At 41.1% G+C, this 14,070-nt stretch overlaps 1 protein-coding gene across 1 annotated transcript in view; it reads right to left on the bottom strand.

Annotated features, from left to right (window-relative positions):
- LOC144493948 (serine/threonine-protein kinase MRCK alpha-like) overlaps positions 1–14,070 on the bottom strand; it is a 498,859-nt gene that overhangs the window by 169,757 nt on the left and 315,032 nt on the right. Inside the window, exon 6 of the mRNA XM_078213524.1 lies at positions 6,356–6,449. Coding sequence (XP_078069650.1) covers positions 6,356–6,449 — 94 coding nt within the window. The remainder of the gene's footprint in view (positions 1–6,355; positions 6,450–14,070) is intronic.

Genomic DNA, 14,070 nt, shown 5'->3' with positions numbered 1-14,070 from the left:
CCACACATACAAGGTGTCCACAGCGCCTTGTCTGCCCTCAAGGCCTCCTTGATCAGTACCTGCAAAGAGATGCTTGGTCACTCAACTAGGAAACACCAAGATTGGTTCAATGAGAACAAACAGCAACCCAACTCAAGAGTAAGAAAGCACCTCTGCAGACAGCTGAAGGCAGAGGTCTAGCAAAAACCCGTGACCTAAAGAACAGATTGCGGGTGGAGAAAGTGCAGGACATCCAGCAGTTAGCTGACAACCATGAAGCGCAAGGTTTCTTAAGTGCAGTCAAGACCACCTAAGGCCCAAGCACCCAGGGCCCCATCCCACTGCTGGCCAAGAATGGACAGGTTTTCATCAAGAGCAGAGAGGCAGTCAGTGCTCACTGGAAGAAGCATTTCAAAGATCTCCTTAACAGAGAGACAGTCTTCAACACAAGTATCCTCAACTCCAACCCACAGGATGCTACCCGCTACCATCTCAACACAACCCCAACTCAGCATAGGGTAGAAAAGGCCACACAACAGCTAAACAACAGCAAGGCACCAGGAGCAGATGGAATTCCCACTGAGGCACTACTGGCACAAATACATGACCTTATTTACCTTGGCTGGAAGGAGGGAAGCATGATAAGAGATCTCAGATATACCGTAATTGTGACCATTTTCAAGAAAGGCCACAATTTTGACAGCAGTAACTGCAGGACAACTTCCCTGCTGTCAGCCACAGGGAAGATTATCGCAAGAGTCCTCCTTAATCACCTTCTCCCTGTGGCTGAAGCATCATCAAGCAGATTCCACCCGCTAAGGGGCACAACAGACATGTTCTTCATCGCATAGTAACTACAAGAGAAATGCAAAGAACAGCACCAACTCTTGTACATGGCTGTCTTTGACCTCAGATACCTTTGACACTGTCAACTGCAAAGGATTATGAAGCGTCCTCCTCCAGTTCAGCTGCCTCCAGATTTGTCACCATTCTTTGCCTGATTCATAATGATATGCAATCCGTCACCCTGACCAACGGGTCCACCACAGACCGAATTCATGTACAGACTGGGGGTCAAGCAAGGCTGTGTCTTCGCAGCGACACTCCTCTCGATCTTCAATGCTGTAATGCTCCATCTTGCCCTAATCAAGCTTCCAACTGGAGTGGAGCTAAAGAACAAACAAGTATCTGTTCATCCTCCGCCACCTGCAAGCTAGATCCAAGGTCATTCTCTCCTCGGTCACTGAACTACAGTATGCAGACAATGCTTGCATCTGCACACAGACATCAAGCCATAGTCAACACCTTCACCAAGGTGAATGAGAGCATGGGGCTTATAAACATCCGGAAGCCAAAGGCCCTCTAGCAACCTGTCCTCAAAATGCACAACGACATGTGTGCCAGCGCACTGTCACCTGAGGAAGAGAGTGTTTGAAGACCTGGCATGGCCTACAGAGCAGTAGTGATACCACCCTCCCATATGGCTCCGAGACGTGGACTATGAATAGGCGCCACATCAAAACCTGGAGAAGTACCACCTGTACTGTCTCTGCAAGATCCTGAAAAACCATTGACATGATAGATGTTTATTGTGGTAAAGAGCTGTGTGTGAGGTGGTTATTTTGGTAAAGAGCTGTGGGAGTGAGGTATTTATTGTAAAGAGCTGCGTGAGTGAGGTATTTATTGTAAAGAGCTGTGTGAGTGAGGTATTTATTGTAAAGAGCTATGTGAGTGAGGTATTTATTGTAAAGAGTTCGCTGAGTGAGGTATTTATTGTAAAGAGCTGTGGGAGTGAGATATTTATTGTAAAGAGCTGTGTGAGCGAGGTATTTATTGTAAAGAGCTGTGTGAGCGAGGTATATATTGTAAAGAGTTCGCTGAGTGAGGTATTTATTGTAAAGAGCTGTGGGAGTGAGATATTTATTGTAAAGAGCTGTGGGAGTGAGGTATTTATTGTAAAGAGCTGTGTGAGTGAGGTATTTATTGTAAAGAGCTGTGTGAGTGAGGTATTTATTGTAAAGAGCTGTGGGAGTGAGGTATTTATTGTAAAGAGCTGTGTGAGTGAGATATTTATTGTAAAGAGCTGTGTGAGTGAGATATTTATTGTAAAGAGCTGTGGGAGTGAGATATTTATTGTAAAGAGCTGTGTGAGTGAGGTATTTATTGTAAAGAGCTGTGTGAGTGAGGTATTTATTGTAAAGAGCTGTGTGAGTGAGGTATTTATTGTAAAGAGTTCTCTGAGTGAGGTAATCATTGTAAAGAGCTGTGTGAGCGAGGTATTTATTGTAAAGAGCTGTGTGAGCAAGGTATTTATTGTAAAGAGCTGTGTGAGCAAGGTATTTATTGTAAAGAGCTGTGTGAGCGAGGTATTTATTGTAAAGAGCTGTGGGAGTGAGGTATTTATTGTAAAGAGCTGTGGGAGTGAGGTATTTATTGTAAAGAGCTGTGGGAGTGAGATATTTATTGTAAAGAGCTGTGGGAGTGAGGTATTTATTGTAAAGAGCTGTGTGAGTGAGGTATTTATTGTAAAGAGCTGTGGGATTGAGGTATTTATTATAAAGAGCTGTGGGAGTGAGGTATTTATTGTAAAGAGTTCTCTGAGTGAGGTATTTATTGTAAAGAGCTGTGTGAGTGAGGTATTTATTGTAAAGAGCTGTGGGAGTGAGGTATTTATTGTAAAGAGCTGTGTGAGTGAGGTATTTATTGTAAAGAGCTGTGTGAGTGAGGTATTTATTGTAAAGAGTTCTCTGAGTGAGGTATTTATTGTAAAGAGCTGTGTGAGTAAGGTATTTATTGTAAAGAGCTGTGTGAGTGAGGTATTTATTGTAAAGAGCTGTGTGAGTAAGGTATTTATTGTAAAGAGCTGTGGGAGTGAGGTATTTATTGTAAAGAGCTGTGGGAGTGAGATATTTATTGTAAAGAGCTGTGTGAGTGAGGTATTTATTGTAAAGAGCTGTGTGAGTGAGGTATTTATTGTAAAGAGCTGTGTGAGTGAGGTATTTATTGTAAAGAGTTCTCTGAGTGAGGTATTTATTGTAAAGAGCTGTGTGAGTGAGGTATTTATTGTAAAGAGCTGTGTGAGTGAGGTATTTATTGTAAAGAGCTGTGTGAGTGAGGTATTTATTGTAAAGAGCTGTGTGAGTGAGGTATTTATTGTAAAGAGCTGTGTGAGTGAGGTATTTATTGTAAAGAGCTGTGTGAGTGAGGTATTTATTGTAAAGAGTTCTCTGAGTGAGGTAATCATTGTAAAGAGCTGTGTGAGCGAGGTATTTATTGTAAAGAGCTGTGTGAGTGAGGTATTTATTGTAAAGAGCTGTGTGAGTGAGGTATTTATTGTAAAGAGCTGTGTGAGTGAGGTATTTATTGTAAAGAGCTGTGTGAGTGAGGTATTTATTGTAAAGAGCTGTGTGAGTGAGGTATTTATTGTAAAGAGTTCTCTGAGTGAGGTAATCATTGTAAAGAGCTGTGTGAGCGAGGTATTTATTGTAAAGAGCTGTGTGAGCAAGGTATTTATTGTAAAGAGCTGTGTGAGCGAGGTATTTATTGTAAAGAGCTGTGGGAGTGAGGTATTTATTGTAAAGAGCTGTGGGAGTGAGGTATTTATTGTAAAGAGCTGTGGGAGTGAGATATTTATTGTAAAGAGCTATGTGAGTGAGGTATTTATTGTAAAGAGCTATGTGAGTGAGGTATTTATTGTAAAGAGTTCTCTGAGTGAGGTATTTATTGTAAAGAGCTGTGTGAGTGAGGTATTTATTGTAAAGAGCTGTGTGAGTGAGGTAATCATTGTAAAGAGCTGTGTGAGCGAGGTATTTATTGTAAAGAGCTATGTGAGTGAGGTATTTATTGTAAAGAGCTGTGTGAGCGAGGTATTTATTGTAAAGAGCTGTGTGAGTGAGGTATTTATTGTAAAGAGCTGTGTGAGTGAGGTATTTATTGTAAAGAGCTGTGTGAGTGAGGTATTTATTGTAAAGAGCTGTGTGAGTGAGGTATTTATTGTAAAGAGCTGTGTGAGTGAGGTATTTATTGTAAAGAGTTCTCTGAGTGAGGTAATCATTGTAAAGAGCTGTGTGAGCGAGGTATTTATTGTAAAGAGCTGTGTGAGCAAGGTATTTATTGTAAAGAGCTGTGTGAGCGAGGTATTTATTGTAAAGAGCTGTGGGAGTGAGGTATTTATTGTAAAGAGCTGTGGGAGTGAGGTATTTATTGTAAAGAGCTGTGGGAGTGAGATATTTATTGTAAAGAGCTATGTGAGTGAGGTATTTATTGTAAAGAACTATGTGAGTGAGGTATTTATTGTAAAGAGTTCTCTGAGTGAGGTATTTATTGTAAAGAGCTGTGTGAGTGAGGTATTTATTGTAAAGAGCTGTGTGAGTGAGATATTTATTGTAAAGAGCTGTGTGAGCGAGGTATTTATTGTAAAGAGCTGTGTGAGTGAGGTATTTATTGTAAAGAGCTGTGTGAGTGAGGTATTTATTGTAAAGAGCTATGTGAGTGAGGTATTTATTGTAAAGAGCTGTGTGAGTGAGGTATTTATTGTAAAGAGCTGTGTGAGTGAGGTATTTATTGTAAAGAGCTGTGTGAGTGAGGTATTTATTGTAAAGAGCTGTGTGAGTGAGGTATTTATTGTAAAGAGTTCTCTGAGTGAGGTATTTATTGTAAAGAGTTCTCTGAGTGAGGTATTTATTGTAAAGAGCTGTGGGAGTGAGATATTTATTGTAAAGAGCTGTGTGAGTGAGGTATTTATTGTAAAGAGCTGTGTGAGTGAGGTATTTATTGTAAAGAGTTCTCTGAGTGAGGTATTTATTGTAAAGAGTTCTCTGAGTGAGGTATTTATTGTAAAGAGCTGTGTGAGTGAGGTATTTATTGTAAAGAGCTGTGTGAGTGACGTATTTTTTGTAAAGAGCTGTGTGAGTGAGGTATTTATTGTAAAGAGTTCTCTGAGTGAGGTATTTATTGTAAAGAGCTGTGTGAGTGAGGTATTTATTGTAAAGAGTTCTCTGAGTGAGGTATTTATTGTAAAGAGTTCTCTGAGTGAGGTATTTATTGTAAAGTGCTGTGTGAGTGAGGTATTTATTGTAAAGAGTTCTCTGAGTGAGGTATTTATTGTAAAGAGCTGTGTGAGTGAGGTATTTATTGTAAAGAGCTGTGTGAGTGAGGTATTTATTGTAAAGAGCTGTGTGAGTGAGGTATTTATTGTAAAGAGCTGTGTGAGTGAGGTATTTATTGTAAAGAGCTGTGTGTGAGGTATTTATTGTAAAGAGCTGTGTGAGTGAGGTATTTATTGTAAAGAGCTGTGTGAGTGAGGTTTTTATTGTAAAGAGCTGTGTGAGTGAGGTATTTATTGTAAAGAGTTCTCTGAGTGAGGTATTTATTGTAAAGTGCTTGCTGACTGAGGCGGTTAATGTGGTTAAGGGCTGTGTGAGTGAGATGGTTATTGTGGATTTGCACGTGAGGTATTTAGTCTTGCATGAATTTGTTGAGCTTTGGTATATTTTTCTCTGTGTCTGAGACATGATGCTGCTAAAGCACAGCGTGATCCCCAGTGTGCAGAGTTGAGGGCGTGAGACACACACGTGCTGCCTGCCTGGGTTACCTGGTCCTTGTTGAGCAGAAAAATCGTTCGCTGGAATGAAAAAGGAACTGGTTATGAGTATATCACAAAGACAAGTACAGATAGGGGAGGCTATTTGGCTCATCTAGCTCAATTTACAATTAGTAGCCCCACTGTTGTCATAAAGTTAAAGTTATAAACTATTACAAAAAATACATTTTTTATGCAAACACAAAGATGTAGCATTTATTTAAATGAAGATGCTGGAAGCTCAAAGTTAACATAAAAACTGAAAACACCATAACATCTAACATTGATGTAAAGCAACGGCCAGGCTATATTTGGGATAGGAGGTATTTTATTCGACAATACCCAGCTGGCTGATTTTTTGAACCAGTGCATTTGTGAAATGCTTCCCTCCAGTATGTTTTGGCGAGGTATTTTTGTTACTGGTATAATTCAAACTGGATAATAAAAAAAGTGATATTACTTAATCAAAATAGCATAAGCTATAATGGTTCTACTTTTGCTTGGCCGCACACGGCATTTGACAGCTGAACTGGGGCCTCACTGCACAGTGAGATCTCAAAAACAGCTGATGCGGGAAATAGAAAGTCACGGGGATGAAGAAGCGGTGCTGGAAACAGAAATTAGGATTAAAGCATTGCCATGGGTATGGTGCAATCTTTACTCTGCATCCAAACATGCACACCAACTTGGATAAAAAAAACACTGGGAAATACTTCATTCTCAAGTGTTCGCATCTATAGTCTAGGTAAGTATAAATGTAGCAAAAGCTTTATAAGTGACAGCCTCATAACTTACTGTTCCATCTTCCATGAGTTTCAGACAGGAGCCAAAATCTGCCAGCCGGATATGCCCATTTACATCCAGAAGAATGTTGTCTGGTTTGATGTCCCTGCAACAAGACAGCAGAAGGTTCAATTTTAGGCTAAATATCACCTACACTGAACTGCTACTGTTTCACATAAACAAGATGTGCCTTAGATTCACCTCATGCATTTCCCTGAGACATGTTCTATCTCGCCACTACCCAAAACTCGCAATGTTGATCTTTTTGTAAGTTACATACTCAGCTGGCCCCTTTCTGTTTAAGATGAGCACAGCTCAATCTATGCAGATATGGTGCTGGGTGTAGCATGAAGGAGACACAACAGACAAAGGTTATAGATGGCGTTGCTCACAGTAAGTTAGATTATGCCTGCCTCTGGACACTCCTGATCCAAAACCACTTAACTTATAGGAAACAATCAAAAGCACATTAACCTTCAGTGAGGACACTGGTGCACAGCCAATGGTATTTTAACTAAGGATTTGATTGCAGGATGAATCTTTGCTCCAGATATCAACAATAACAAGGGAAGCCTCAGCCCAAACCAGTGGCAAATCAGATAAAGTTCAGAATTCACCCAATTACTGCCTAAATGGCTGTGTGTGATGACTGCTGAATATCTTTTAAGACCTAAATTATTACCATTATATTTTCTAATACACTGAGGATTTCCCAAAATAGTTTTATATTTAAAATAATCTATTGAGGTGACTTTTTTAAAATGACTTTTTAGAAGGAATGGGACAAGTGAAGATCACTCCACTTTGCCAATCTGTCTTCTTTCAAAAGTCTTTGAAAAGCCAACGCCTTCAACTGTAAACTTCCCTCCCTCACACTTGACCATTCCCATCTCCTACTCAATAGCTTGTGGAGCACCCTAAGTGGGGCAAAACACAAGTAGTGTTCTCTCAAACTTTGACCATAAACGAGGTTGCTTTCCTTCCTTCCCCCACCGAAGGCACAGCCTAATATTGGGAGCATTGTTCCACACAGATCTGTAACCGCCAGAATCTCACTCCAGTAACTCATTATGAATGACACCCTACAGAGCAGGTCTTAGTAGGCTACTCAAGGACTACTTGCAGTCAAGCCCAATCCTTTTCTCACTCTTTCTGCAGCAACCACTAGATACCTAGAATGGTGAATCTTGGTTGATCAACCACCCCCCAAGCTGATGACATTAGTGCAACAGCTAACCCCCTAGCTGAGATCAACTAACCAAGTAGTGTTGACCAACAGAACCTGCAACCTCCCAGATCCGTTTGGTATCTGTACATAGTGTCATTGAAGTATCCAGTAGGTTAGTTATATAAAATGATATGAAAATGTTAAGTATGGGTAACCTTTAACACAGCAGACTGCACACTACACTTATCTGTCGCACTCCGTATCAAGACTGACATGTCACTGTGCTGAAATGTTTCTGATAACGGCAGGGTCAGGAAGAGAAATCATGGCTCTGTCGGTTCTATTATTTGCAGATCCCTCATTCCCCTGCTTAAATTACTGAGGGTGAGTGAAGGGGAAAGGGAAGAGGATGCGAGTTTGGACAGAGTAATGTTGGTTATTACACAAGGAGCCAGGAGCTGAAGCAGCAGGAGAAGGGAATGGGTCCTTGGCACCTCTGCCCGTGTGGTGCTGAAGGTGGGCGGACATGCAGTTAGAGCTGCACTCGTCCTGAAGAGAGAGAGAGGAGCTTTGAATACAAACACTGGGATTTAAAACCCTGGTTAGGCCGCGTTTGGAGAGTTATATAAAATCCTGGTTAGGCCACATTTGGAGAGTTATATAAAAACTTGACTAGGCCGCATTTGGAGTAGCTATATAAAACCTTGGTTAGGTTGCATTAGCTACATAAAACCTTGTTAGGCCGCATTTGGAGTATTGCGTGCAGTTCTGGTCACCAGATTATCAGAAGGACGCAGAAGCTTTGGAGAGAGCACAAAGAAGGTTCACCAGGATGTCGCCTGGTCTCGAGGGTATTGGCTATGAGGAGAGGTTGAATATACTAGGATTATTTTCACTGGGAAGACGGAGGATGAGGGGAGACCTGATAGAGGTCTACAAAATTATGAGAGGCACAGACAGGGTGGATAATCAGAGGTTTATTCCAAGGGCAGAAGTGTCAATTACAAGGGGGCACAGGTTTGAATTGAGAGGGGGAAAGTTTAAGGGAGATGTACAGGAGAAAGTTTTCTCGCAGAGAATGGTGGGTGCTGGAACGCGCTGCCAGAGGTGGTGGTGGAAGCAGGCACATTAGCAACATTTAAGAGACATCTGGATGGGTACATGCATAGGGAGGAATAGAGGGATACGGACCGAGTAAGAGTGGAAGCATTATTTTTAGTTAGGGCATCATGATCAGCACTGGCTTGGAGGGCCAATGGACCTGTTCCTGTGCTGTACATTGCTTTTGTTCTTTGTTCCCCACCTTGAACACCAGCCAGACTGCAGGATAGAAACCCCCTCCAGCCCTGGGATTGGCAGGATCAGTTAAAACAGTCAGCTCACCACCATGTTCTCTAGAGCAATTAGGGATGGGCAATAGATGTTGCTGGCTGATCCCTCGAATGAATTAAAAAAAACAGGAACACATACACATAAGAACAATGAACAATACAGCACAGGAACAGGCCCTTCGGCCCTCCAAGCCCGCGCCGCTCCCTGGTCCAAACTAGACCATTCTTTTGTATCCCTCCATTCCCACTCCGTTCCTGTGGAATGTGAACTGGCTTGTCAGGAGGGTGGGAACCTGAAGCTGAACCCAGAGATCAGTAAATTCATAGGCAGAGTTGGAGTAAGGGAGAAAAAAATGAAGAATAAATCAGGGTTACTGTGCATGTATGTGAATGCAAGGAGCATAATAAATAAGATTGGTGAGTTACTGGTGCAGACTGTGTTGTGGAAATATGATGTTGTAACAATAACAAAGACCTGGCTCAAGGAAGAGCAGGACTATTCATTTTGGTATTAGCACAATATGGAGAAATTACTAACGTTCAGGAAACCTGTCAAGTTGATGCCTGAATGCTATGCTTTTGTAAAAGTACATTTAAGCTGAAAATAGCTGCTATATAAAAACCTTATGAGGTGGATTCTTAGAGGTATTTTCTTTTTGTGTAGAATCAAAGCAGCCTTCCTGTTTGGGCAGGTAATTTAGCTCAGAAGCTGAGGTGTGTGTTTGTGCTTGTGTTCTAAATTGCCTAGAAGAGACAAAACACTTCAAATGGTGAGGGTGGTAAGAGGAGATGAAAATCTGCTTGATCCCACTGTTTTTCAGGAATGTTTGAAACTTGCATGATGTAAACTGTGTGCCATTGTCGGAAGCAATCTGCTCTGGCAATCCAAAAGTAGTGAACACATTCCAGAGAGCATCAATAGTCTTTGCTTAAGTAGTTGTTCCCATGAAGTCAACATGAGGCCACTTTGTGTGGGTATCCACCACAATCAAGAACGTCATTGCGAGAAGTGGTCCGGCAAAGTCCACATGAAGTCTCTGCCATGGACGGTCAGGCCAAACCCACAGGTGTAATGGGGCAAGTGCAGGAGAGGACTTCATTTCTTGGCATGGAGGGCAGTTAGTGACTATGCATCCCAGTCCAACGCCGGCATCTCCACTTCAATGTCTTTATCCAGGTGTGACCACCACACATGTAGATGAGTCAATGCTTTCATTTTGGTGATTCCCATGTGACTAAGGTGAAGTCCTTCCAACATTCGTGCTTAGAATTTTGGACGAATAAAAACTCTGAATCCCCATAACAAACAATCACCTTGCATAGTCAACGCAAATCCATGTATGTAATAAGGTCTGAGCTCAGTATTCTCTTCTTGGGGTTCACACGAACCTGAGTGTACAGGTGAACTTTGGAAAGCACAATATTTTTTGGTGTTTCAAGTCAAATTTGATCCATTTTAACAGATAACATGTCCATCTGGTTCCCATTGAAAGCAGTGAATTCACCTTGGGTTGTGGAGCTTTGGAGTAACAGAAGTCTGGGAAATGCCTCCACATTTCATGATGCCAAGTATAGCGAAAGGTAATTTTGTCCTGGTAAGCAGGTAAGATCAGTGCCCACCTTTGTAGGCATGCAGCAGCAACCAGGTCAAAGACTTGTGATCTGTACTTAACTTGAATTTATGCCCATAAAAATACTTGTGGAACTTAACTCCATAGATTAGTCCAAGAGCATCCTTCTTAATTTGAGCATAATTCTGTTCTGCCTTGGAACTTGTGTGCGAGATGTATGCAATGGGCTTTTCAATTCCATCAGGAAATGTGTGGGAGATGACAGCTCCAATACCATATCCAGATGCAGGGCAGCCAGGCTACTCTTCACTGACATGTGGCAGGACTTTAGCAGAAGTGAACTTCAGCTCGAGTGCGTTGAGCCTTTCCTGGCAGGCTTGTGACCAAGCCCATTTTGCATTCTTCTTTCTGCAGATTATTCAGTAGTGCTGCCTTGGTGGCCAAACTAGAAACAAACTTGCCATCGTAATTCACAAGTCTCAAAAACAAACAAAGCTCCTTAACATTTTTGGACCCTGTCAAACCCAACAAAGCACGGGAAAATAAATCGACAAGCTGCAGACTGCCTGAAGTGAAAAAAACAGTTGCTGCAATGATAGCCTTAAAGGGGAAATATCATTTAAAGCTGTAACTGCAAAGAAAAAAAAACAACCATGGATAGAAAATTAGAAAAGCCAAACATATTTTGGATAAGGAAATGGTTAAAACAGGCCAAAGAGTGGGAGTTCTTGAAGACAATTTTTAGTTTACAGTGGACTAGCATCATTAAATAAGGAATAGAAGGAGTACAAGCTGATAAATATTTATTTGTCTTTGGTTCATTTGCCGATGGAGTGCTCACCAGCCAATATATAACTCAATACTTGGCAACATTTACTGAGATATTGAAAGGCTTTGACAGATATTTTAAACTCGAAGCTATAGAGAGCACAACTCTAGAAGCAGGTCCTTAATACCCCCAATAAAGCGTTGTGGGCAACAAGAGACTCCAGACTGAGGGCCACCAAAGACCCCAGAGCAAGCATGACAGAAAAGCCCAGAGCAAAGACAATAGGAGAGCCCAGAGCAAGGGAGACAATATTCAGGTAAATCACAAGATGGTTGCTGACCATGTAAGTGCAATGAAATATACAAGTTGAAAAATTTAGTGGTGGAGGTAGATATGGCTGGGAAGTAGCCAAAAGGCTTAAAAATCGACTGTTCTGAAAATGTTGACACAGTAGCCAAACTGCAACAACATATGGCAGTGCAGAGTAAACAGATCGCTGTGAAAGACGCAAAAAGTAAATTAAGCTGTTTTACAGGAAGATGATTGCATTAGATCCGAGCAGGAACATTCGAAGTGTATGATTCAAGCTGAGTATATACCTTTGACAATGCACAATAAACTAAAGTCTTCAATGAAACAAGCTCTTTGCGATCTGAACAAACAAATTTCAGAGACGACAAAAGGACAGAGAAAATAACGACCCTCATTTCCACAGTCTGCAAATCAAAGCAGGAGTTGAGAAAATCTCAGGTGTACAGCCAGGCAAAAAAGACATGCAAAGAAGTTACAACTCTGAAAGACTCTTTTTGGAATGTGACCATGGAAAAATATGAGTTAAAAATGACACTGAATTGTATTGGAACTATCAGGAGCAACAAAATGGGGCACTGAAGCCCAGAGCGAGTTGGCAAGAGGTCAACAGAACAAACAGTTGGAAGAACAACTTATTGTCCATCAAGATCAAATGTAAAAGGAATGTATAACCATTCAACCTGAAGAAAAGGACTGTCTTAAACAGCAGAATGTAAGATCAGCAGAAGAAACTCGACCAAATTACAAGAAAACTCAAGATGAAGCAAGTGAGCTTTGCAAAGAAAAGGAAAACCTGTTGAAAGACCTTCAAATGTTACCAGAATCCCACAGAACGGTTTATTCCTTTTCAAAAAGTAATGAAGAGAAGCAAAATGAATTTAACATCACACTGAACAAACTGATGAATCAGTTGGCAGAGTCAGCATGTTCCAAGAGGAAGCTGAAAGTTACAAGAAACAGACTAAAGAGCCAAAGAAGCAGTTGAATGAAAATGAGAAGGCATTGACAGGAAAAGCCATAGGACTTTCCAAACTGCGAGCAGATACTGAAGCTATGAGCAGCACAATTACAGAACGGAATCAAGTCTTTTTGCTGGAGACAGACGTGGCTAACAGTGAAACCAAAATGAAAGACAAGGACAAAGTTCTGCTGCAGACAGAGAAAGAAAAGACAGAAATAAGATTGGAAAATGTGAATCCAACACTGAAGTGAAAGGAACCAGAAGAAGAAAAAGCACTGATGTCTCAGATGGACTGAAAATTGCTGAGTTCAAAGACAGGATTCATAAGTTTGCAAATGATTTGAAAATAAAACAGCAACAAATGCTTGGCTGAACTTGTGAAACACGTTTAATAAAGGTTCCACTTGAGAAATGTAAACACTCAGCATGAATGTGGTGGACACCATGGAAAAATAAAGTTCTAGTCCACTCCAGGAGTGAACATTCCCTTCGGAAAGAACAGGACAAACCTACAGTATCCAAAAAAAGCCAACAAATTGTTAAGGAGGAGGAACACAACTTGAAGGAGCGCAAAAAGTGAATCAAATGGAGATAACTGTGAACCAGAAACACAGAGGACCACCACTCTGGTAGTCCAAACATGACAGCCCGAGATATGAAAGAACTGTCAAAGCCACAAGACCATCTGAAATTATAACACCAGAGACTTGAGGTAGGAGAAAAGGGATAGCAAGCAAAGGTTGTATTACGAACAGTTATACTTCTTTGGAAGGGAGGAAAGTTTTCTTTTGAGAAGGGATATGTTGTATGATGCTGTGTGTGCCTGGAGAATAGCACCACCAATGTATAAAATCACATGGTCATAGACTTGTAGAAAATTCGAGAAGGAGCCTGCATGGAGACAGCAGCACCATTCATGACAGCAACTGGGATCTGTAAATCGTTAACAATTTAAATGGCTTACGTTTTAACATACAAGTCTCAAGATCTCATCATGGAGACATCAAATGAACCCACAACGTAACACGCGGTTTAGGGGACAACATGCTGGCATGGATAGAAAATTGGCTCACTAACAGGGAATAGAATGCAAGCATAAATGGGTCTTTTTCTGGTTGGTAAAATGTAACAAGTGGTGTGCTACAGGGATCAGTGCTGGGGCCTCAACCTCAGACAATTTATATAAGTGACTTGGAAGAAGTGAGTATGGTTGCTAAATTTGCTGACGACACAAAGTTAGGTAGGAAAGTAAGTAGTGAAGGGGTCATAAGGGGGCTACAAAATGATATAGATAGGTTAGATGAGTTGCCAAAGATCTGGCAGATGGAGTATAATGTGGGAAAATGTGAAATTGTCCATTTTGACAGGAAAAATAAAAAAATATTTAAATGGTGAGAGGCGACTGCAGAGTTCTGAGATGCAGAGGGATCTGGATGTCCAAGTGCATGAATTGGAAAAAGTGAGTATGCAGATACAGAAGGTAATTAGGAAAGCTAATAGAATGCTATGCAAGGGGAATTGATTACAGAAGTGGGGAGGTTATACTTCAGTTTAGGGCATTGCTGGGACATCTGGTCTCAGTATTTAAGGAGAATGTAAATGCATTTGAAGCAGT

The sequence above is a fragment of the Mustelus asterias genome, chromosome 5 (genome assembly GCF_964213995.1).
Source record: "Mustelus asterias chromosome 5, sMusAst1.hap1.1, whole genome shotgun sequence".
Classification (NCBI taxonomy): Eukaryota; Metazoa; Chordata; class Chondrichthyes; order Carcharhiniformes; family Triakidae; genus Mustelus; species Mustelus asterias.
Note: the sequence above shows the minus strand (reverse complement) of the source record. Positions and strands in the feature narration are given on the sequence as shown.